The sequence below is a fragment of the Rhipicephalus microplus genome, chromosome 5 (genome assembly GCF_043290135.1).
Source record: "Rhipicephalus microplus isolate Deutch F79 chromosome 5, USDA_Rmic, whole genome shotgun sequence".
Classification (NCBI taxonomy): domain Eukaryota; kingdom Metazoa; phylum Arthropoda; class Arachnida; order Ixodida; family Ixodidae; genus Rhipicephalus; species Rhipicephalus microplus.
Genome location: NC_134704.1, coordinates 25025962 through 25048830, shown reverse-complemented (window position 1 = coordinate 25048830; position 22869 = coordinate 25025962). Strand labels below are relative to the sequence as shown.

Here is a 22869-nt window from a genome sequence, read left to right as displayed (position 1 = left end):
CTATGAAAACTAAGTGTAGAATGCAAGATATTTGACGAAAAGCTCATATAGCGCACGCAGGAAATGACTTATTTAAAAGGTAACAGGTTCGGTCCCCGCCAACGGAAAGCCTTCTTTTGTACACTTCACATTCACATCATAGTTACTACAGATAACAACCCCTACGCTTTCCTTGCCTTTCTTGTATGTTAGTTCTAATTATGTTGTGACAAAAACTTGGTGCTTTCAACAACAGCACATTCGATAAATTGAAAAGAATGCTACAGACAACTTTGCGGGCCCTACGTGTGCCGTAGATGTATTTGGTCGTTTGAAGGCTGCTGGTAGTTCCAATAAAATTTTACTTACACTTAGAGCAGACAACCTACGCGTATGCATTCACAATAACACTACCATCGCTGTAAATAAATCGAAATGACCAGGTGAGTTCATCGGGTGAACGCAAGTATAAGTTCGAGGCCAACGCTGCTGGTGGGTGTGGCTGCCTATACCACCGCAAATGTTCAAAGCACATTGAAATTTTCTCATTTCTAAACGGCTATGTTGAGCTGGCTGCTAAGCTACGATTGATATGTGGGGTTTAACGTCCCAAAACCACCATGTGATTATGAGAGACGCCGTAGTGGAGGGCTTCGGAAATTTCGACTACATGTGGGTTCTTTATCGTGCACCCTAATCTGAGCACACGCGCCTACGGCATTTTCGCCTCCATCGAAAATGCAGCCGCTGCTGACTGCTAAGCTATAACACAACAGATCGGAGGACACGTCGCCGCGCATTTTTCGCGTGCCGCCGTTTTGTGAAAGTCCCGTTTGAGGGCGCCACCTACTTAAACTTCTGCGTCGCGCTCTGCGTACTAACGTTCTCTATGTCTGTACTATAGCTGTTTTTACTCTATGGAGCGATGCCTTGCCAAAGAGTTGTCCGGTTAGTCCGGAATTAATGTGCGACTCGAGCGTTTCTGTCGCTTGGAATGGGGACGTTCGGTAATCGCGCAGCGTCCAGATCAGCTGCTCGCCCCGAGCCCAGTTTGGGAGTCCCCCGCCTAGTCCATTAGTCGGAGCAGCCGCTGCTTGCTTCCGCTTTGGCTGGATGCCGCAGCTGCCGTGCGGCGGCTTTCGGGCTGGGCTACGTCATGAAACGACGGGGAGCGATTGAGTAGGAGTTCCTCATCATCGGTATCAAGGCGAGCGGCTGTGTGCGTCCCGGCGGCTCCCAGCCGTCGCAGGAAGGCCACATCATGGCAACGGTCGGCGTTCTGCCCACATACTTCAAGTACATCAGCGTGGCGCCCGGCGGATCAGCTCGTAGGACTCTGCGGGTGCGGGAGAAATACATTGTCGTGTTGGTGCTGGCCACCTTCCTGATGGTGTGCATCGGGGCCGTGTTTTACTTGCCTGAACTCCGCGCGTCGAACGCCTATCGCCACATCAAGAACGCCGGCCCGGACCTATTGCTACCCCCTCCGCAGGCGATCGAGGACAACGTTCCCCGTCACAACGGCATCGCCGCCGACGAAGAAGACCCGCACAGGGCCGAGGACCGAAACAAGCTCCAGGAGAAGATCATCCAGGACCTCGGACAGGGACTGCCGATGCAGGTCGCCAGGCCCGAACCGGCGCGGCCTGTTTCGCCGTCTAAGCGAACCTCGACGGTAGTAGCTCGGCCCAAGGAGAGCCAAAGTGTACCCACGGTCGACGCGGTCCCTGTTTCGCACGTTCCCGACCCGAAGAGGGAAGCAGAGAACCGCGAGAGAAGAGAAAAAGTTAGAGAGGTGAGTGATGTGGTGCGACTTGATGTGAATATGTGTGTTGCTCGTCGTAGCAATCCCCTTTCGACGCATAACATCGCGATCAAAGAGGAAAAAAACTTCGCGTCGTGCATTACGCGATGATGTGATCATTTGCACACGTCGTTGGCCGCTTTCTCATTTTGTCTCAATGGGTCGCGAGAGGGAGGGGGGGGGGGGGTGCTCAATACTCTTATCGGGACTTTCATCGCCGAAGCGTGGTATTCATCGTCCCGCCTTCGGGACGGAGGCAACCGCAAGATGCATGTAATCTTACTCATTGCACTCTTTAGCTACTAGAGTCGCCCTACATGTGACCGCCTGCCTGGTCTCCGAGTTTTGTTAACTTGAGCCACAATCTCTAACCCCTGGTACGACTTCTCGCGACTACATGGCGATCGCGGTATCTCTTTGTTCTTTTCCTTGTTTATTATTTGGTTTGTGTTCTGGGGCAGACGTATCGAGAGAGAAAGTGTTTACACTTCTCGCGGTACTTTTTTCTTCTCTTCGTTTCCTTAGAGTGATAGAACCTGGCGTTTGCCAATGCAAGCACCGCTCGTGAAACAATGGGGACATGTGAAGCAAATCTCCATTTAGGCTCATGTGTACTCCATTTCCACCAAAATTCAATGCAAGCACAAACGTGACGTATTCCCGATTTATGATAGACACCAAAGGCTGCAATAGTCTTCATTTGTTTTCGTGATCTATCAAGCAATGCTTGCAAACTCGTGAGATAATAATAGTTTATATAGGTGGCAATATGTATAATTCTATGCCAAGGAGCTAGAATTGAGTTCGCTAGAACCATTTATTAATGGATTGCATTTACAACTAAGTAAGCATCTGCTGTAATGTGAACTGCCATTTGTAGAACATAAAATGTTTTTACAGCTTCCTCTTTAAGGAGTATATACGATAGGTACTTAGTTATTTTCACAACAAAATCAGTGGAAACTATAACTAAGTTTTCAAGCATAATGTGGAATAACTGCCGATTTATTAAATGGTAATAGAAGTGCGACAGGGGAATTCAAAATGCTTCAGGGAAACAGTTTTCGTGCCTTATTTGTAGGTATGGAAGGCAGCTCAATGGAAGCCTGTCACCACATAAGGTTTTGTTAGCTTTATTAATTTGATGCCACGTTAATAATAGACACTGGCACACATGCAAGACGCTAAGAGTGGTTCTGTCTTTTCTGTAGCGAGCGTGCATCACCTTTTATTTTGCAATGTTTTTCGTATACGTCTGTTGTTTTGCAACTTTTTTATCGCCATTTCAGGCAAGAGCTTGAACTTTCAGCTGCACAGAAGCGTGCCTTGCAAAGCCGGCATGCAGGAAGACACGTTGCTGCATAAACAGCTGTGGAAACATCTGTTATTTCCTTTTGTGTTCCACACACGTTGAATATTGTAGGTTACTTATGCTCTCAGCTATCATATGCAAACATGCCTGCACTCTTAAAATAATGAAAAAATATGCTAGTTAATCTTGCATTTAAGATATAACATTTATTTGTTGAGGCCACAGGGCATTACACACAGTTTGAATCAGAAGTGTTTAACTGTCCTGTAGAGCACTTAGTTTTCTTTTTACTTTGCACAGTGTTTATTTTTTCATGATTCTGCAAATTTAACGTTGACATTTTCTTTATGCACAGAAACCGATGCCTACTGGTACAGCTTATTGGTGTTTTCATTATTCTGTGCTCTCTGGACATAGAGCTTTCTTTAAAGAGGCTCCAAAGATTATAGTAAATATACTCTTGAATCTGGTGCATGGCAGCACAGCATACTTGGGTCAAAATGAATGGATGGCTCAAAATGAAACTTGGCTATGTTATAGGTTTTTACTGTAGAAGTTCATCGTACTGATGAAGGAGTTCATTGTTATGAATGTTGTCAAGGCATTCATTATTAGTTGACGAAGTGGGGCAAAACCACTAGATTAGTACACTGCAGCATGGTATAATAACCAATCGCTAGACTTGATGGATAGGATGAAAACCAAACAATTATTGTTACGGAATCAGCAATGAAAGTTATAGTAGATTGAGGCAGATAAAGGCAGTAGTGTTCATAATGGATAACTTGGCCATGTTGCTGCACTGTATGAAGGCGTGGTAGAACAAGAAATTAGTTGAAAGGAAAAAGGAACAAAATTAACAGAAAAAGTTATAATACTGGGTCTGGAAAGAGAGGACAGTGCTATTAAAAATCTCATACTGCCATAGACTGAATAGAACGTGGGCTAGTGTTGCACGAGTGACGTCGCAGATGTAGCGAGGGCCTGCACAACCTTGTCTCGCTCCTTTGTACGAGTTTTATATAGTGATAGCAAACGGTGGCAGTGACAACCAGTCACCTCCATCACAAAAAGAAAAACTTGCCTGTTGCGCTCCACTAATTCACTGTCCTTGATCTGCTTGGCTGAGTTTGCATATGAAAGGATTAGCATAAAACAATGATGATTCCTTGACATGGTTGGCGATATGATTAGCTCACAATAACTGGAACTGTTTCCACAATGTTAGTGATTGACAGGGATGGAGATTTCATTTATTTTTAATTAAAAAGGCTTTATAGGTCTCTAGTCTAAATTAATAAGGAAGAGTAAATGTTTACTATAAAGTACTAAAAGTGAAGCATTTAAAAGGGTGGGGCAAATGGCAAGCAGTCGAGTTAAACGCTCATAATAAGTTCATAGAAAATATGAACATTAAAAAAAAAAAGTTGACTGAACACAATGGAGTGTTCACGGCTGACAGAATGTACAGTAAGGGTGGTATTTTATAGAAGTCCACAGAGGGGACTGTTTCTTTCAGTGGAAGCTGACCAGTCAGAGCTTGAGAGCTGGTGGTTAATACCTAATTATATCTAGACTAAAGCCAGACTATGAACACGAAGCACAGCTCAGTGGGAAACACTGGTTTAATTTTAACATGTACTGCGTTACTGTGTGCCTACATCTGCTTGCATTTCGCCCCCATTGAAACGGGATCACAGTGGCCTAGAATTTAATGCACACCCTCAAGCTTAGCAACGCTACTTCTTACCTGTTAAGCTGCCACGACAGGGTGAGAACTCATGGAACAGTGCCAATCAGCATCGTGGGTTGTTGAGTTCTTTGCAATAATTCGTATTGAATTGGACAGTCCACTTAGTGTACTCTTATGAAAGGTGCTTTCCAGTATAACACAATCCACAGTAGACAAAAAAAATTCTCTGTGTATATGAGCTAACATTGTTTAATGCTTCGCTGAACTTGTGAGTGTTAGTATCGTATTCATTTCTAGGCGTTACTCTGCTGTGATAGTCAATATTCTCTAGAGTATGACAGAATACCGATTTAAATCGACCATTTTCGATGTGATGTGGCCAAAGCTTTTGTTTTCATAGAAGGGATACACATCATCACCGGACTTTTTTATCGTTCTTCTGTCTTATCAAGGCTTCTGTCATTATAAACCTTATTCACTTTTTTTTGGTGTTGTAGAAATGTAGTCTATAAATGCAGTTCAATCCATTTTTATCTCAATTTTTTTTTCTGGCCGCTTTGTACTTTTTGTTTCTCACTGTCCAATAGATGGTTGTCGCGACAAGCTGCAAAATTAGACGCACATAGATTAGAAGTACACAGGTGGCAGTAAGGCGGGCGTGTCGTACGTTCAGAAGAGTGGGCAACTTATAAATGGATGATCCTGGGAACATGAGCCATATCTACTAATGAAAGATGGCAAGGTGCGTGCACCCACCAAGGCTTGCATGTGTCAAAGTCGCATCGATGAGGTGAATCATTCTTGGCAGAGGCAAGCACTGGACAGCAAATAAAACCTTGAGCTGTTTCAGCTATGCATTGCTTTTGCTTTGTGATTCAGAAATGGGGGTAAAACTATATGACTGCTGGTGTCGCAGGTTTGTGATTAGCCTGCACATCGTTGTGTCTGTTTCCTAAGTAAATCTGCTTCCTAAGTAATCATTTCATGTCTGCTTCCTAAGTAAATCATTTCAAAGTGTCATCTATGCTGGTGCACATGTGTTTTCTTTTGCATGTGTTCTATCTTGTGGCAAAAGAAGTTCTTCAGCATGTGCTAACTACCAACAAGCGATTTTTTCAAAAGACAAATGATAGTGTAGTGTCTGCTTCTGCCATGACATTGTTATAAGGTGCTCCGATTCGTTTTCTGTAAAGCCTCTGACTCATGAAGTTCCTTTTTTTCATTTGACGTGTATTGCGTCTTAATTAGTAACTGGAGTCTCTGCAACATTCCGAGCACGTTGTTTTTCTCCGGTCATTTCTGCGAGCTGCACGTTCCATCCTCGTTCTTAAATGCAAGGTCTAGTTGACGAAAGCAATCTTGATCTATTGCTCCAAGGCAGTCTTTCTAATTGAGCGTAATGTTGCTTATTGAGCCTAATTGGATCAATTTATGCAAGTGGAGAAGAGGCAGCTTGCACAATTTGAAGTGCAAGGACATGCCAGCACCTAATGGCCTCGCAAGGTTACGAACTTGTGAAATGAATTCAAGCAACCACTTCTATAGAGTCTTTTATCTAAGAGAATGTCGTATAACAGCTTCCAGCCAAAAAAAAAAAAAAAAAAAATCTCGTTAACAAGGCAGCAGATATTAGGGCAAGTACACATTTGATTTCTGCATTTGGTCAGCTATCTATAAGAAGTTAATATTTTAGCTATTTAATTAACTTGAACTCATGATCTTGTTATTTTTGTGTTCTGGTAGAAATCATACACTTGACTTGTGCCATTTTATTGCTGAAATTTAAGATGTCATGAATGTTGTCTTATGTACGGCTTTAATAATGTTATCATCACCCCAGCCAGTGCACGATTCCAGCTGTGCTTAGATTTTCTAGGAAACCTTCCAGCCGAATTTTTCGTTCTTAACTTTTTATGATTGTTAACGGGTTGCTGCTTTGACATTTGGATTTATTTACTAGCTGAGTTACGAATTGCCCTTAGATTTTTTGTACTATGAATATTCCAAAGATTTTCCGTTTCATTTAGAAGAAAAGTGAAATGTTTTGTTCAATCTTACAAAACATATTTATCTTGATTTCAGCTAGACACACAACTCTTCTTTCCTAATACTTTAATCATGTTTGGAAAGATTGCCATATATTCATTTGTAGCACAGTATTATGAGAAAATTCGTACAAATTTTTCAGTAAAAAAAAATCATAGGAATCGATCACAAATTTTTTGTCAACTAAAAAGCTTTTGCTTTCTAAAAAACCCACATATATCACTCAAAAAAAAAAAAAAAGAAGAAGACTCCTATTTCAAAACAAATCTGCAGAGCTTAAAGCCACTCATTTAAGCTTTGCATGTTAGCCACCCATTTTTATCCTGCATGTTTGCACTAAAGTGGGCAGCTGGCAATATTGCCTTGCAGTATTCTGAAGGGGGGATCTGTCATGCCTGGATGATAGTGAACGTGGAAAAACAAATTTGGAAGTGCTTGAAATTGAGAAGACTGTGGCTATGTGGGTCTTCTTGCCTTTGCAGATGATGAAGCACGCTTGGGACAACTACGAGCGCTATGCATGGGGCGAGAACGAGCTTCGGCCAGTGTCCAAGAAGGGCCACTCAGCAGGCATCTTCGGCAAGACCGCCATGGGCGCCACCATTGTGGACGGTATGGACACCCTCTATCTCATGGGCATGGCCGAAGAATTCCAGCGTGCTCGAAATTGGGTCGCCGAGAACCTCAGTCTCAATGATGTGGTGTGTGGCTTTCACTTTCTTTTTTAATAATACAAGAAATTTCTATTACAAGTTTTATGTATGTAGTGTTGGCCACCCTGGTGCACCTCTGTATTGCAAGTATTGGGTTCTGATCTCCAGTTACTTGCGCCAAGTTTTTATACAGTTGGAATGGAAATGAAAAAGCTTGCATACTATGCTGTGGGTTTAAGCAATCTTAAGTCATTGAAAATAGCTAGCTATACTAGTCATGATTTCACAAATGTGAGACAAATGTAGATGTGCCTTATTTGGAGACTGTGAGCAGATTCATAGGCATGTGCACAAAGGGGGGGGGGGGGTATTCACAAAGTCAGCCCAATACATTGACAGAAAAGGAAAAGAAGGCACTGCGAAGAACCTTTGTCCCCCCTGAAGGGGAACGCTGCGCACGCCTATACGCAGAGTTGAGGTTAGGTGTATTGTTACAAGGAAATTGATACAGCTTGTATGAATATAATTAGGGGGACCCTTATGATTTGCCTTCAAAGAGCCTGACAACAGAATCCGTTTTTTTACCCCCCTAAAACAAGCTCGGCGATTCGTAGAGTAGACCGCAGTAATCACGTTTTCTCAATATTACAGCGCTGTGCACCACGCAAAGCCCTTATTTCAAAAAACAATTCTCGCGCATCTTTCCTATGCTCGACCGGCCTCCTTCCATGCGCAGTGACGTCGACTTGACGACGGGATGCAGCTCGTTGATTGGACTAAACCAGGTCTCAACAGACAGTAGTGAAGTCGTCATTTCCTGTTCCTACCCACAGCTACGAAACTGCCCCTTTTTTTGGCCTTGCAGTGCGTGCTCGCACGTGCTTCGCCCTTGACGAGCAACATGGAGGAAAAGTGTTGCTCTGTAGGCGGAGTCACGACGACAGGCTGCGTGACAGGCTACGCCTTTCCCTCATGTGAGGGAGAAAGGTGGCGAGATGGCGCGGAAATTTGAAACCAGCTGAGACCAATGTTCCAACCCCTGTATCTTTCTTAATATAGCACCCATCCCCAAAATTTTTGTGGCAGCAAGTTCACAAAGCGAAAGTACACATATTTTTCTTTATAACAATTTTAGGACCTTGGTGTTGTTTTCTGGCCTTTCAAGAATTATGCGATAAGGATATCGTGTTTCTAGTGCATAATCCAAACACTCGGTGCACAGAATTTTTTTCAAACTTGCTATACATCCACTACATGACCTGTGAAACCATTTGGAAATATTTAAATGTACTGTAGAGTCTCGCTAAACGGAAATCTGTTGAATGGAACGGCTGCTTAAATGGAACAGCTGCTTCCAGCACAATTGGTTTCTTACTTGGATTCTCCACACTTGTTCATCTCTCGGTAAATGGGACTCCTGTTAAATGGAACACATTTTCCTGGTCCTTTCAGGTTCCGCTCCTGTTAAACGGAACACATTTTCCTGGCTCTTTCATGTTCTGTTTAACAGGAGTCTACTGTACAATCACTATGTATTGCCTACAAAGAAGAAGAAAATTGTGCTGCTACCGTATAGCAAAATGGGTCAGAACTAAGTGTTATACTCTGCCTAAAGCAACAGTATAAAGTTATGTTCCTCAGGAATTAATATGAGCAAGTACTACTAAGCATGATTCATAGAAAGATGCAAGAATTCTCAATGTGTGAGCATTTCTAACTGTGAAAATTCTATTTCTACATGCAGAGTTCGGACATCTCTGTCTTTGAGACCAACATTCGCTTTATCGGTGGTCTGCTCTCGTGCTATGCCTTGACTGGGGACGACGTAAGTATTTAAAATGTTTTTACTCCAAATTTCACTTTCTCAATTACTTTTTAACAGAATCTTAATATGTGCACCAAGCACTCTAAAAATCTGCGCAGTGTAAGAACCCAGATTCATTAAAAGCATGGTATATGCAGCTATTCTGAAAGGTATCTGTAAATTGTGCCCCACCTATTGAGCACCAAGATTTAAAATCAGATGAACTGTGTTAGTAAAGCAAGTCTAGTACATATTGTTCCCAGTATAGGGGATCAGTTACTACAAACTTTAACAAAGTTTAAGTAATTAGCTACAGATGATTTCATTCTTGACAAGTGCTCTCCTAATTAACAGAATGTCAGTAAGACATATCTAGGCATGTTTAAGTAATCTAGTATGTCTAGCTGCACGGCCTTAAGCATTTTACAAATTATGTGCTCATTTTCTCTGGCTGAAAAAAGTAGCGCACAAAATGTAGGAATATTCTATTTCTAAACTACATCTTGCATCAGGAAGCAGCACCCGCAAAGAGGCTAACTGTAAGGTCAAAGAAGGAACGCAGAAAAAGAAAGAGCGCAAAAGAAGAAATCAAAGAAAGAACATAGAAAAGGAAATACCGTATTTACTCGATTCTACCGCGCCCTTAATTGTAACGCGCACCCGATTTCCACCGCGAAAAAAAAAAAAAAACGTAAGACATCGATTGCAACGCGCACCCATTTTTCTCGCTGGCCCGCACGATCACACCACTCGAAAAAACGACTCCTTTCGGGAGCGTCTTTCATTTAAATATGAGGTACGGGTGAAGCTTGTGCCCATCTGACGTGTAACAGAGCATTGCCGTCACTGTAGTTTTACCGTGCACCGATGCCAGCACGCGAACTTGCTTCACCCCCTTCTTCTCGACGGTTGTGGTGCCAGGCATGTCGAAGTAAAGAGGCGTCTGATCGGCATTCCCGATTTTCCCAAGCAGGTAGCCATTGTTGCGCCGCAAGTTTAGGACGAACCTCTGAAAACTGTGAAGCTTTTCATCGTACTTTTCCGCAAAACTTTTCGAATATGCATGTTCCCCTTCGGAGGGAAAAGCCTTTCCTCTTCATAAAGTTAGTTAGCCAGCACCTGCTCGCTTTAAACTGGCTACGCATTAGACCTTTTTCTAAGACTAATTGCATAGCCCGCACTTGGAGCAGTTCTGTCGTCACGGGCCGCTGTGCCGCTCGCTGCTCAAGCACATGCTCACCGAGCAGCTCTTTAATTTGCGGAAACCGACCCTGCTGTGGTCCACTGAAGCCTTTGCGTGAAGCTTTGCTGTCGACAATCTTGTGCTTTTGTTTCCGCCGGTCCTGCACGCACGTATCGGGAACTCCGAACGACCGCGATGCGGCCCGATTTCCGTCCGTTTCTGCACACGCGATGACTTTTCTTTTAAAAGCGGCATCGTGGTGCACTCGGGTTTTTGGAGTCGGCCCTTCCACGTCGTCGATGCTAATGCACTACTAGATGACGAACTCCTCAGCACATGTACGAAGTGCCGCACATGGGAAACACATAGGCAGAAATGGCCGAGGCGCCATGCCGATGCACGTAGGGGGCGGCCATTTTGGATTTGCCGATGGCAATAGATTGACCGTAATTTTTTTGTTCGTACTCGATTCTAACGCGCATGCGATTTATGAACTCGCTTAACCGGAAAAAAGGTGCGCGTTAGATTCGAGTAATTACGGTATAGAAACAAAATTGTAATATCTTTCACTTTAGTGACCTCCAAATAGTGCTTTGGCCATGTTATCAATGAGAACAGTCAGCTGTGAGATATGATAGTGGCGTTAAATCGAGGGAAAGAAATCCCTGAAAAATTGTGACAGATGTCGTTGGCATTCATCTCGTACCATTGCCAGAGCATGGAACACAGTCTCTGGCACAATGCAACAGGCAAAGTGGTTTCTTGCAGTAAGTTTATTTGAAGTTGCTACTGTCTTTTGTGGTTGGAAGCGTAGTCACGTGGTATTTTTCACATTTCACTTGCTTTCTTTCTTGGCCGGAAAAAACCAAGCACACAATTTAGTATGCTGGTGAAAATAGCGCAGTTAGATGTCATTTAAACATGCCTACACACGCCTCATTCATATCTTGAAGTGGGAACTTGTTGAGTTACAAAATTTATAATAACTAATTAAATCTCTATAATAAAAAGTTGCCAGTGACAGCTCCAGTAAACTGGGAATAATCTGTACTAGTTTTTTTTTTTTTTTTTTTTTTTGCATACCACAAGTATCCTTTATAAAGACTTGGTGCTCAATAGGTTCAACACCCTCTACATATGTATATTTTTTGTTTCTCTCTCTTTTTTTTAGTGCACTGCGCCTAATTTGAAAAACCAGACTTCAGGGTTTTTATGTAAGTTGTGAAATTGAGTTGATGATAAACACAAGTAGAGAAAGTTTTATGGCTGTAGAACAGTGCGAAAAAGTGAGGACACAGAAAGAAAGAAACAAGGTGAAGAGCTGAAGGTGTTGGTTGTAAAAGTTAGTTTCCTTTTTGTTGCAACCATTGGCCCTTGTGCCATAAAACACCATATATATATATATATATATATATTTTTGTTTCAACCTATGCAGATGGAGGCTTTGTATGCCATGATCTTTAGCAACCTCAGTGGTCACATAATGTACGTTTGCATTCTTCTCTTGTGCAATGAATGTATTTTTCTGTCCGTTCTTATGCCCGGTGCAGATGTTCAAGAACAAGGCAGAGGAAATTGCCCGCCTGTTGCTTCCAGCCTTCAACACACCGAAAGGCATACCTCACGCCCTCATCAACATCAAGACGTAAGTTTTTTTTGTCATTCACTTGTCATGCCATGTTGTGGTGTTGATTGACCTACTGGTATTGTGACCACTAGTATATTTGTTACGATTTACTTTGGCTGGGAAACCAAAGGAGACGACTCTAACAAAGTATTGCAGCCTAATTATATTTTCTGGCCCGCTAAAAATATCGTATTTGCTTGCGTAATGAGCTGACTTGCACAATAAACACACTCCCAACTTCATTCGTCAAAATCTGGATTGTTTTCTTCTCCCGCGTAATACATAAACGCACCCCCTACATTTGTCCGTTGGAGTCCCCCTAACCGACACCTGGTGCCTCCTTGTCCTATGTTTACTTTCTGGTGGAGACCTAAACTGTGCCTCAAGGAAACCCAAAGTGCAAACACCCTCTGGCTCCTACTTTCAATTCCTCTATCGCGAACTTTCGCTCACAGACAGCTGTGATTTTTTGTTCATAATCAAGGACACCTACACCGACGCTGGAATTTCTGCGAAAAGAGCTCTTGAATGCTATTATTAATTTATTTAACACTGGCAACCCTACGCTTGAGGTCATTACAGGAGTGGTGTGGCATGATACATAACCTTACACACACAAAAAAAAAACAACATTCAATAGCACATAGGAATGACAGATGACTAACCAGCACCAGTAAAATGAGCAGGAACAGTGATTAACATAAATATTGATGCCCCAAAGCTTGCACCAGAAGTTAGCACGTATCAGTACTGAGAAAGCTGTTTGTATCTTCAAAATTAACTGATATTACTGTTGAAAAACCGCATTAGGTAAATTATACCACATTTATGTTTTATGATGGAAAAAAGAGGGGTGGAAATCAGCTATGTGTGTGAAATGAGGTTGAATAGCTGCTATTATATTGAGAGGACCTCATCGCCATCCAGGTGGCCGAAGTTGTAAATCTTTATTTTTGTTTGCCCGCATCTAATCTTGAAAAACGTTTGAGGTAATGTTTGCATCTGCGATACTTGAAAGACTCTATCTCACAGAACTTTAACAAAGCGGGGACGAAGTGTGTGTCAGTATTTACCGCATGCAAAACTGGCTGCTAATTTTTGTATTTTCTCGATTTTTGTCCTCAAAACGTTCCGGTGAGCCGACCAGACAATACTAAAGTACTCTAAAACAGGTCATATGATGACTGTTCTGCAAGCCATTAGTTATATGTCCAGTTGTATTCTAACATAGCCATTTGAAAGAAGGCCCTTCCTGTGTCTCATTTATGAGTCGTTTCAGAAGGCATAGGGCATCAGGGTCTGAGAAATATAGTGATACTGATCTCCGGAAGTACGAAATTCTGAATGCAGATCTTGAAACGTATAGTTTCTGTTCCGTGGTTATGTTTCAAAACGTGGTGAATGGATGGTGGGCCTCATGAAACTGAATGTTTGAGATCAGTTGCATCCGTGCAGCTCATGAATCATCGTCATCATCACCAGCCTGTTTGCACCCACTGCAGGGCAAGGGGCCTCTCCCATGTTTTGCCAATCAACCCGGTCTCGTGCTTTGTGCTGCCACATTATACCTGTAAACTTTTAAATCTCATCGGACGACCTTACTTTCTGTCTCCCCTTCGTGTGTTCGCCTTTCCTGGGAATTCAGTCTGTTACCCTTAATGACCAGCGGTTATCCTGCCTATGCGCTACGTGTCCGGCCCATGTCCATTTCTTCTTCTTGATTTCAACAATGATATCCTTAACCCCGGTTTGTTCCCTGACCCACTCTGCTCTCTTATTTAAAAAATACAGAACTATGGAACAAAGACAGTCATCTGTTGGCCAGGCCGCTAGTCAAAAGTCTGCAGGTTGCGCGGTTGTGGCCCCTGCGTCAGCATTACCTGCTGTATGTGAAACAGAGAGTACTTGTATAGAGAGAGTAAATGCAATGTTACTGATTGTGTATATGGTGTAAGAGAGGCTCTAGAACCGTGCTTTTGTTGTGTTCCAGGGGTGTGAGCAAGAACTACGCATGGGCCTCGAGTGGCGGCTCGATCTTAGCCGAGCTGGGCACCATGCATCTGGAGTTCTCCTACCTCAGCGACATCACAGGCAACCCGGTCTTCCGCGAGAAAGTGGACAAGGTGAGGCAGGTGTTGGCTGATCTGGACAAGCCCAAAGGCCTCTACCCGAACTACATCAACCCCAAGACAGGACGCTGGGGACAGCGTGAGTCCGTCTGCCTTTCTCGTCATTTCTCTTGGAGGCTAGAACATTCTGTTATTTTATTCATGTGTATTTTTATAAGCAAAGCTGACCTACCCTGTTGTGCACTGGTGCTTCCGAGAGGCTTCATTCTTGGCAAAACGTCTGTTAATAGCAAAAATGTCTTAATAAATTGGAAATTATCCATGTTCATTCATGTACGTAGTGAGCGTCACATAATGGCCATTATTCAGTGACAAATGCTACAATTCAAGTTTCCAGCCAATCAATGACAAACATTCATAAAATTTCTTTATCAATGGTCGTGGGTCCTGTTTCATCAAGGATCAGTGAGAAAATGTTTATCCTAATTCCACGCTTGAAACTTCTGTCTCCGACATCGATACATTGTCCCCATCAGCTTTTCAGTATACTCCATGTTCTGTAAAAGGGCCCCACAGCACTATTTGAATATGCCCTGAAAATTCGGCCTATACTATGTAGTGGAGGCTCTTGCAAACATGTGAGCCAAACTTTATAGCACAGCATAGTGCTTGGAATTTGCAATTAAATTTTACTTAGATAGAAAATGCTTGCTGCTCTCACGACAAATGATGCCATTTACCCAAAGTGAAAGTCCATTGCGTCACGTTTACATAACCACAGTCATTGGCCGATTTCAGCATTGCGAGGTGTATAGTTATGGCGGCCATTGCAGTGTGGCACCGCATGCCCTCGTCACGCTCTACCAGCATGCTCATGATCCTGCTGAAAGTGAGCTGCAGCATTTAAATAAAACAAATAGAAAGTGCCCAAGGTTATGACTGATGTACGGATGTGGCTTCTTGCCTCCTTATATTTCCACCCCGTGTAATTTTCAACGCGCTTGCTGGGCACGAAAGGAGATAAAAAGTGTTTAGAGCATCCGTTGAATTCTTGTAACTTTGCTCGTACTTGTTGGGATATGAAAATTTTTGGGCCAGTCTATTCGTGATGCAGTAACTTCTAATAGTGAGGTCACTCAATGATTACCTGGAAATTTGCTGAAAGGTCATGTAAGGCCATTGAGTGATGAATCTTGATACTATGTTAAACTCTGCCGGCATTGCTTTTGGCAGACCACATGTCTATGGGAGCTCTGGGCGACAGCTTTTATGAGTACCTCCTCAAGGCGTGGATCCAGTCTGATGGCGAAGATGTGCAGGCCAAGCGACTGCTGTTGGATGCCGTCAAGGTTAGCACCACCGATTGACATTTAACTGGTATTTGTCAACGCTCATGATTCAATATCATCAGCCTTCGAAGAGGTGTGATGCACACCTGAAGTTTGTCGTTTACAAGTTTAGTTAGACTCATTCTTGTGAGAACAGATTGCTGTGAGCTAGTAGTTTTACATCTTCACACAAGAAGGGTACTGCAGTACTTAAACATGGTGAGAGGGTGTTCCTTCATGATATGTATACAATACTGCCATTAACATGTGAATCAAGTATAGAACTTCACCTCATGCAGCAGAGAGGTCTCATCTGGCCTGCTTGTGTGGCTTATCACTCTTGACTGTTTTTAGTTCAGCGCTTTTATGCTGCATCTGAAAGTATTATGTTGCTCGATAACAAAACCATTGGAGCCGCAAACAAGCAGTTATAGCACCTAACCACCTCTGATTACTTTCAGTAATCTAATGTTCCTTGCATACGGCTGTTGATATATTTTGTTAGTTCAAAAACTACTCAATTATAAGATTTTTCACAGTCCCAGTGACTTTGATTTAGCGAGGTTTTACTGTATATGTATTCATTATGACTCATTGCACTCACTCTAGCATTCTCTAAGTTCTGGAAACAAGGCTGTGTGAGGACCACATTGAAAGAACTGCCACATTGACATTCTTGTGTGTTCATGCCTAGGCTATCGAGGCAAAGATGCTGCTGCAGTCTAGAAGTGGGTTCCTCTACCTGGCCGAGATCAAGTATGACCGAGTGGAGCCAAAGATGGATCATTTGGCCTGCTTTGCAGGTGCGTGTCGATGTGTTACAGTTGACGACTGCTAATTCAGACTCCACGGGGAACGTACTGGTTCGAATTATTGAATGTCAAAAAAAAAAAAAAACGAATGCTTCAGATAAAAAATACATTTGTTGACGCTTCAGTAACCCGTTGGCCGGAAAAAGCTATCAGTGCGTTTCTGCATGCACTTCCGCTTACGTGCAACCAAGTTTGTCTGTATTTCCACCAGTGTCGTACGCTCGCTGTACGAGCACAGGTAGGACGAGTTGTTGACGAAAGAATTGTGAGGGCTCGAGACAGGTCCACATGCGACTGTTCCGGAGCACACGATGCATTGTTTTCATCAGTCAGAATTACTGTTCGGCAGTCGCAGAACCTGCTCAATCATGTCGTCTTCGTTCAATTTCGCACACGACAACACTAGACTGTCGGCGTTTGGGAAGTCTTAAAAAGTAACTGCGTCAGGAATCGGCACACCATAAAGTCCACACTTTAGCTCTTTGCGCTGGGCGGCAAGTCAGGCTCTTCCATTGCAAGTGTCGGGTTCTTGAACTCTAAGGCAACTTTGACTTGCGGGCGACCCCTGTGCACTTCAAAATGATGCCAGTTTTTCTTGCCACGGTTGGCATTGTGTATGTCTGCCGTGTTTCGCTGGAGGCAGCGTGGCTTTCGGCGCTGGTTGTAAAGGCACCATTGGTGCAATTTCACGTAGATCTTTTGGGACAGCAGAACACCAAATAAAGCAGGTCTCGACACAAAACTAAATGCATGCAGATTTCAGGAGAACGCAGTACTGCAGACACATACGACAGAAAGGCGGCGACAGCAGTGCAGCCCCATAATAGTGCGGGGTTACCGAAACCGTAACATAGCATGTTTGCGATGTCGACACAACCTCCCAAAGTTGAGAATTGCCTCCAAGATCGGCATTTTTAAAGCTATGAGGCAGTTGAAATGAAGCCTCACAGATCACTAGTTTGCTTTCATTTTTATCTCTAGGCCATGCTTTGTATGGTACGAGTACCAAAGGAGATATAATGGCTGCCGATTCGGTGTGCACTTCTTCGGATTATCGAATGTAGATCTGGCAGCTGTCTGAAATATATGTCGTCTTTGCGTATATATGTCGTTCTATGAGGCCATCGGCGGTGCCGCAGAGCTGTCTGAATTACCGAGAATGTACAAATTATCGGAGTCTGAGTTATCGGTCGGCGACAATATCTCATCTCAGGTCTTATTTCTCATCCTGTTTTGATCAGCCTGTTTCATTTTTTCGCCTGAAATCTCGACATATTGGTACAGTGTATGGCTAGACCTCATGCAGTGAAATTTGATTGTTCCTATATTTTCGATTAATAGTATGCACAATGCTATCGATGGAAGTAAATTTGCTGTTTAGCTGATTTTAAAAATGTGCAGGTGTGGTGCCACGATTATTATCATCCCTATTAACAGAAAGCAAAGAACTTTTGCATGTGACAATGTTAAGTCCCGTAAACATGCCTTGCACTCTAATTGACATGTTGCTCTTCGATATGTGACTGTAATGATGGTGTGATAATTGTGACAATACAAAATGTTCTGGCATAAAAATGGAAACCTGAAAGCTTCTGTTGGCACATCCCATCACCACTATTGCATATTGTTCATTTATTTATTTATTTATTTGGTCTTGCAAACTTGACGATGTACTGTTATTTTTTCTGAAAATTGATTTAAAACTTGGAGGTCACTTGTACTACTAAAGAGTGTCATGTTTGCATGGAAGCCTCTGATGAGCTGCCTCCTCTCTAGGTGGCTTCTATGGCCTTATGTCCCGGACACTTGGAGAGGACCCTTCAGTTGCCAAGGGCCACTTCATGGATGTGGCAAAGAACATCACTAACACATGTCATGAATCTTATGACAGGACACGTAAGTTGACCTAGATTGAATATTCTCTGTTTGTTCTATGACTAAGAGCTATGCAAATAGCAAAATTACGGGTGTGAAGCATGTTCAAATATTAAAGTTTGAGTTCAAATTGAATAGAATATTTTTGCAATATTGCTCATTATTTGTTTAATATTATTGAAATACGTCATAGTGAAATCACAGAAAAAAGGTTGCAGAAGATCCCCTAGAAATTCTTATAAGATATGAGCATGGGAGTGTTTTTTGTTTTTTTTTGCTAAGTTGGTAGAGTGGTGGAGGTATAGTGTTCCCTAGTTGTTTTATCAAGGATGCGGCAGTGCAAAGATCGAATGATATTTATTTACATGATACGGTGCAACCAATGTGGCGACGACAACACTTAACACATGGAAGGAAAAGGCGCTGTTTTCTCCCTACTCACCTCTTTAACTTCTGTGGAGGCCCAACTGATTTGGCTAACAAGTGCGTGCTGCCTTCGAATTCAGAGTTGCTAATTGGTCCTGTAGACATCACTGTATAAAAATATTTGAAATTTTGGATAGTGAATATCTTCATCTGATTTTTTCTGGACTTTCTCGTTTGTATTGGCATTACTTGAAACCCCACCTCTGCCGTGTAGGTTCGAACCAGCACTTTCGCGAGTAAATCCATATATGTCCACAGCAGAGCCCTAAGGGCATCTTTGCCGCTAACTTTAGTTTGATGCAGTGGAGGATATTAAAACTATCAAGGGGCCACTGTAATGGCGCAGTGCAACTCCATGTTGGAACCAGCGCTTTCTTGAATAAATACAATTGCAACCGTGGCAGCATGAAAAGCAGCTTTGCCGCAATGCGAGACTGTGATGGGGTGAAGCTTATTAAAAAAAATCTGTCATTCAGATGTTGATTGTATTTGTCTTGGAGAAGTTCGAATACTTTGAATAGTAAAATTCTAGTTCGAGCTAAATCAAATAGCAAACACTATTAGAAAAATATTTGAAGTTTTGAATATTCAAGGACTAGTTGATTTCATACATGTACAATGTTGCATTTGCAGTGTTGGCCAAAACGTTTTTCTTTTTGCAAGAGCTTAGTAACATGTTACCGTTTCAGAACTGTAATAAGTAGCGCAGTACTTTCTTTTTGTTTACTCTGGCACCAGTCAGTTCTGTTACTGGTGAAGTATAGGAGACGAATATATACACATTTTTTTCATGTAGCGACCAAGCTGGGTCCAGAGTCGTTCCGTTTCACAGAACAGCTGGAGGCCAAGGCCACTAAGCAGAACGAGAAGTATTACATTCTGCGTCCTGAAGTGATTGAGTCTTACTTCTACCTCTGGAGGCTCACAAAGGATCAGAAGTATCGTGATTGGGGCTGGGAAGCTGTTCAGGTGGGTAACAGTGTCTCTAATGTGTTGTGTACTGTGCGAGGCCTAAAATGCCCTTGGCAGGTAAGGACCTAGTGCACATTACTGCTCACATTTATTGAGACGAGATTTATTCATGAAAAGGAGTCGATTTGGCACAGTTAAATTACTAAGATTGGATACTTTTTGCTTAAAAAATCTTCCTAGACCAAAGCGAAATTACGTTTTGGTGGTACTAGTGCACTGCCAAAGTTGGCTCTGCTATCACCAGGGTCATTACGCATGTTTGGTGGGCTCATGCCAACCAGTCAGGATGGGAGGGGGCCAATATGAGCGTCAGAATAGCAATAGTTTTGGCCCATGTACTGATTTTATGCCTGCTATAGAAAGTGGTGTGATCGCTTGTGTGCTTTTTTTTTTTTTTTTAACTGGAGACTGCTCAGCTGGAACTGACTTAATGGCTGTGCTGTAAGAATGTTCACTCTTTCGTAATACAAACTGAAGAAGCAGTAATATTAAAAAAATCATGCAAAGACGCTGAATCAACCAGGTTATACTGTATTTTCTCGCATATAATCTACCTACGCGTACAACCCGCACCCATAACTTTGAACTCCCCAATAAAATAAAAAAAGCCTCGCATATAACCCGCATGCTAAGCGGAAAAAAAAAACAGTTTTGGGAAGTCACAGCTGCACAGTCACAATCTCGTTTACAAAAGAACATTGTTTCGAAGCGATCGCTGCAACGTTGACGACGCCGATTCCGGTTCTTTCAATCATCGCCGAACTCGCGGCTGTCGCTGCTGCTATCAGAGGCTTCATCGCCGCTCTCGAAGACGCAGTCGACTTCGGTACCATTCAAGCAATTGCTGGTGGCTCACTTTTTAAAGCCTTAGCGCACCATGTCGGCCAAAATCTCCCCCGGCCTAGCCATGAATCGCTGGAGCCATCCACGGCTGGCAGGAAACTCGCATGAGATGTTCATCTCATGGGCCAACCTCAGAGCTTCCATATGCCCCATCTCCGTTGACTCAGCCGGCTACGACTCCTCCGCTCTTCAATAAATTTGACAAGCTGCGTCTCAAAAAGGGGGTGCGCATCAGTCTTTGGGCCACAAAATGCTCGCTTCTTTTTGCATGCAGAGTCCTTTTTTTTTTTGCCAGTCGGGAATGCAGGACTCATCGACGTCGTGCCCCCTTGCAGCAGCTGTGTTGCCGATTTCTCCTGCAGCAGCCATAATCTCGAGCTTTTTTTTTTGGTGGTGAAAGATTGATGTCGAGACCCACTCAAGGTGCCTCGTCAGACAGGGCTGACCAACGGTGCAAACTGGCCACACCTGACTCGGAGACAGACTCTGTCAAATCGCTGTTGTGACGCTGTTGACCAAATCAAACAAAGCATGCAAAAAGTGAATAAACACGCTACGGAGGGGATCTGTCTATGGCCAGTGTTGGCTTTTATTGGCTTTGCACCACATGATGCCGATGGGGATGCGGACTGAACGAGTGGCCATGCATTGCCGTGAAGCCGATCTCCGCTTCCAGATTATTTGTAGATAACCCGCACCCACACTTTGCAGGAAATTTTTTTTCAATTTTCGGTGCAGGTTATGTGTGAGAAAATACGGTAACATTCGTCCGCTATAACAGTAGAATTTGCGCAACACCGGATCTTGGTAGCAAGTCAGTACAGCATTTGACATTGTCCTATCAGCTTTTAAAACTAAGGAATCTAGTTTTGTTTATAGTATGTTTGCAAATGAAGCCTGCATTTATACAAGTTTGCTTTCACGATGTCACCCTTTCATGTTTTTGCACATTGAGAAGGCGATTGCATGAATGGCATTGCTTTTCGTTGACGCCAGGCTTTGGAGAAGCACTGTCGTGTGGATGGCGGCTACACCGGGCTGAAGAACGTCTACCAGATAGATGGCCCCAAGGACGACGTCCAGCAGAGTTTTTTCCTCGCAGAAACGCTCAAATACCTCTACCTGCTTTTCTCCGACGACTCGGTGCTCCCGCTAGACCAGTGGGTTTTGAACACCGAGGCGCATCCGCTGCCCATCAAGAACCGGAACCCTTCTTACAGGCCGAGCATCAGGTGATTGGACGCATCGACCGCTCGTCGCTTCACGGTCGTTCCTCTGCACTCAGGCATCCAGCCTCCAATTGAAGCGCGTGCGTCCACCACCATCCGGGCCATGCCTGCAACCAGGCGAGCATCTAGTGATCGAACCATAGACGAGGACGACGGGAACGAAAGTGGAGTTGACACGACTTCCCCTCTGCGCAATATTGAAGGACTAATTGCAGATGGGTGATTGATAAGAAACAGGCTGGGCAGGAGAAGCAGTTACGGCTGGACAGTTTTTTAGTGGGGTGCATACAGTTGACACCGAGGTGAATACGGTGTTCCCACTTTTGCACCCGGCTGCGAAGTGGTTGGAACGTTGTCTTCTACTTGGGAGAGGTGCAATGAACACTGGTTGTTGCTTCGGGGGACCTTGTTTGTGTATACATTTTTTTTTCCTTTAGCCTTTGTTTGGCAGCGATGTGTCTGACACATGAACTCGTGTGCTCTCTTCAGCATGTCGCTGACTCACTGCCGTGGTGCTGCGACATTCCCAGTGATATCCCTATAGGTTCCCCCCTGTTTCCTTCCACCTTTTCTTTTTCCAGTTCACACTGACTTGCAGAGCTGTTTAGTTAATATAATGCGAGACCATGAATTTTGTGCACAGGGTGAAAAAGGTGTGTTGTTTTATCTATTTTTTGTTCTTTTATAGAAAACAGCTATGATGAGTCTGATTTCCCTTTGTTAAATAGTATGCGCTTCTTTGCAATTCCAAGCTCGGCAATAAGAAAGTATGTATTTTAAAGATTTCAGAGACAGCTATTTCTGCAGTCTCGCAGCTTTAGATGTCAGATGTCGTTATTGTGGCTTTCTTTTTATGTGCAAAATAGCACAGCTGAGTGCTGTGCATATACTTACAACCTGCTGGCCCAGGCTATTGCTGCAACGACTCACAGCAAATGAAAATAAACGTCATTCGCACTCAGGAATGCAATGTTTTGCCAGTAATCTCACAAGCTCGGCCCATATTTTTACTTCTTTTTTGTCTCTTACGTTTGTATTCGTTACATTACCCAATGCCATTTTCACGCTGCAGCTCACCATAGAAAGCAAATCAAACATTCACTTTTTTTTTGTGCCCACCGATTGCAGTATTTTTTTCTCGCTCACCCATTTGTTGCTCCAGCATCTCAAACCACGATACGTAGTTCACAAAGTTTTTGTAGGCACGGGTTCAT

General features: G+C 43.2%; 1 protein-coding gene across 1 annotated transcript; it reads left to right on the top strand.

Annotated features, from left to right (window-relative positions):
• The first annotated feature begins 915 nt into the window (after positions 1–915).
• alpha-Man-Ia (alpha-Mannosidase class I a) lies at positions 916–21857 on the top strand. The gene is made up of 10 exons (XM_037425986.2): positions 916–1774; positions 7317–7535; positions 9232–9312; positions 12025–12119; positions 14092–14309; positions 15404–15519; positions 16193–16301; positions 18087–18206; positions 19408–19580; positions 21423–21857. The coding sequence occupies exons 1-10, from the start codon at positions 1241–1243 to the stop codon at positions 21660–21662; spliced, it is 1905 nt and encodes a 634-aa protein (XP_037281883.2). The 5' UTR covers positions 916–1240; the 3' UTR covers positions 21663–21857.
• Positions 21858–22869: the final 1012 nt, after the last annotated feature.

What these genes read in the sequence shown, in the direction of transcription:
- alpha-Man-Ia (XM_037425986.2), top strand. Translation starts at nt 1,241, where the DNA reads ATGGCAACGGTCGGCGTTCTGCCCACATACTTCAAGTACATCAGCGTG. An exon ending in ACCTCAGTCTCAATGATGTG is followed by an intron (nt 7,536 to 9,231) that starts GTGTGTGGCTTT and finishes TTCTACATGCAG; the next exon opens with AGTTCGGACATCTCTGTCTT. An exon ending in GACAGGACGCTGGGGACAGC is followed by an intron (nt 14,310 to 15,403) that starts GTGAGTCCGTCT and finishes TGCTTTTGGCAG; the next exon opens with ACCACATGTCTATGGGAGCT.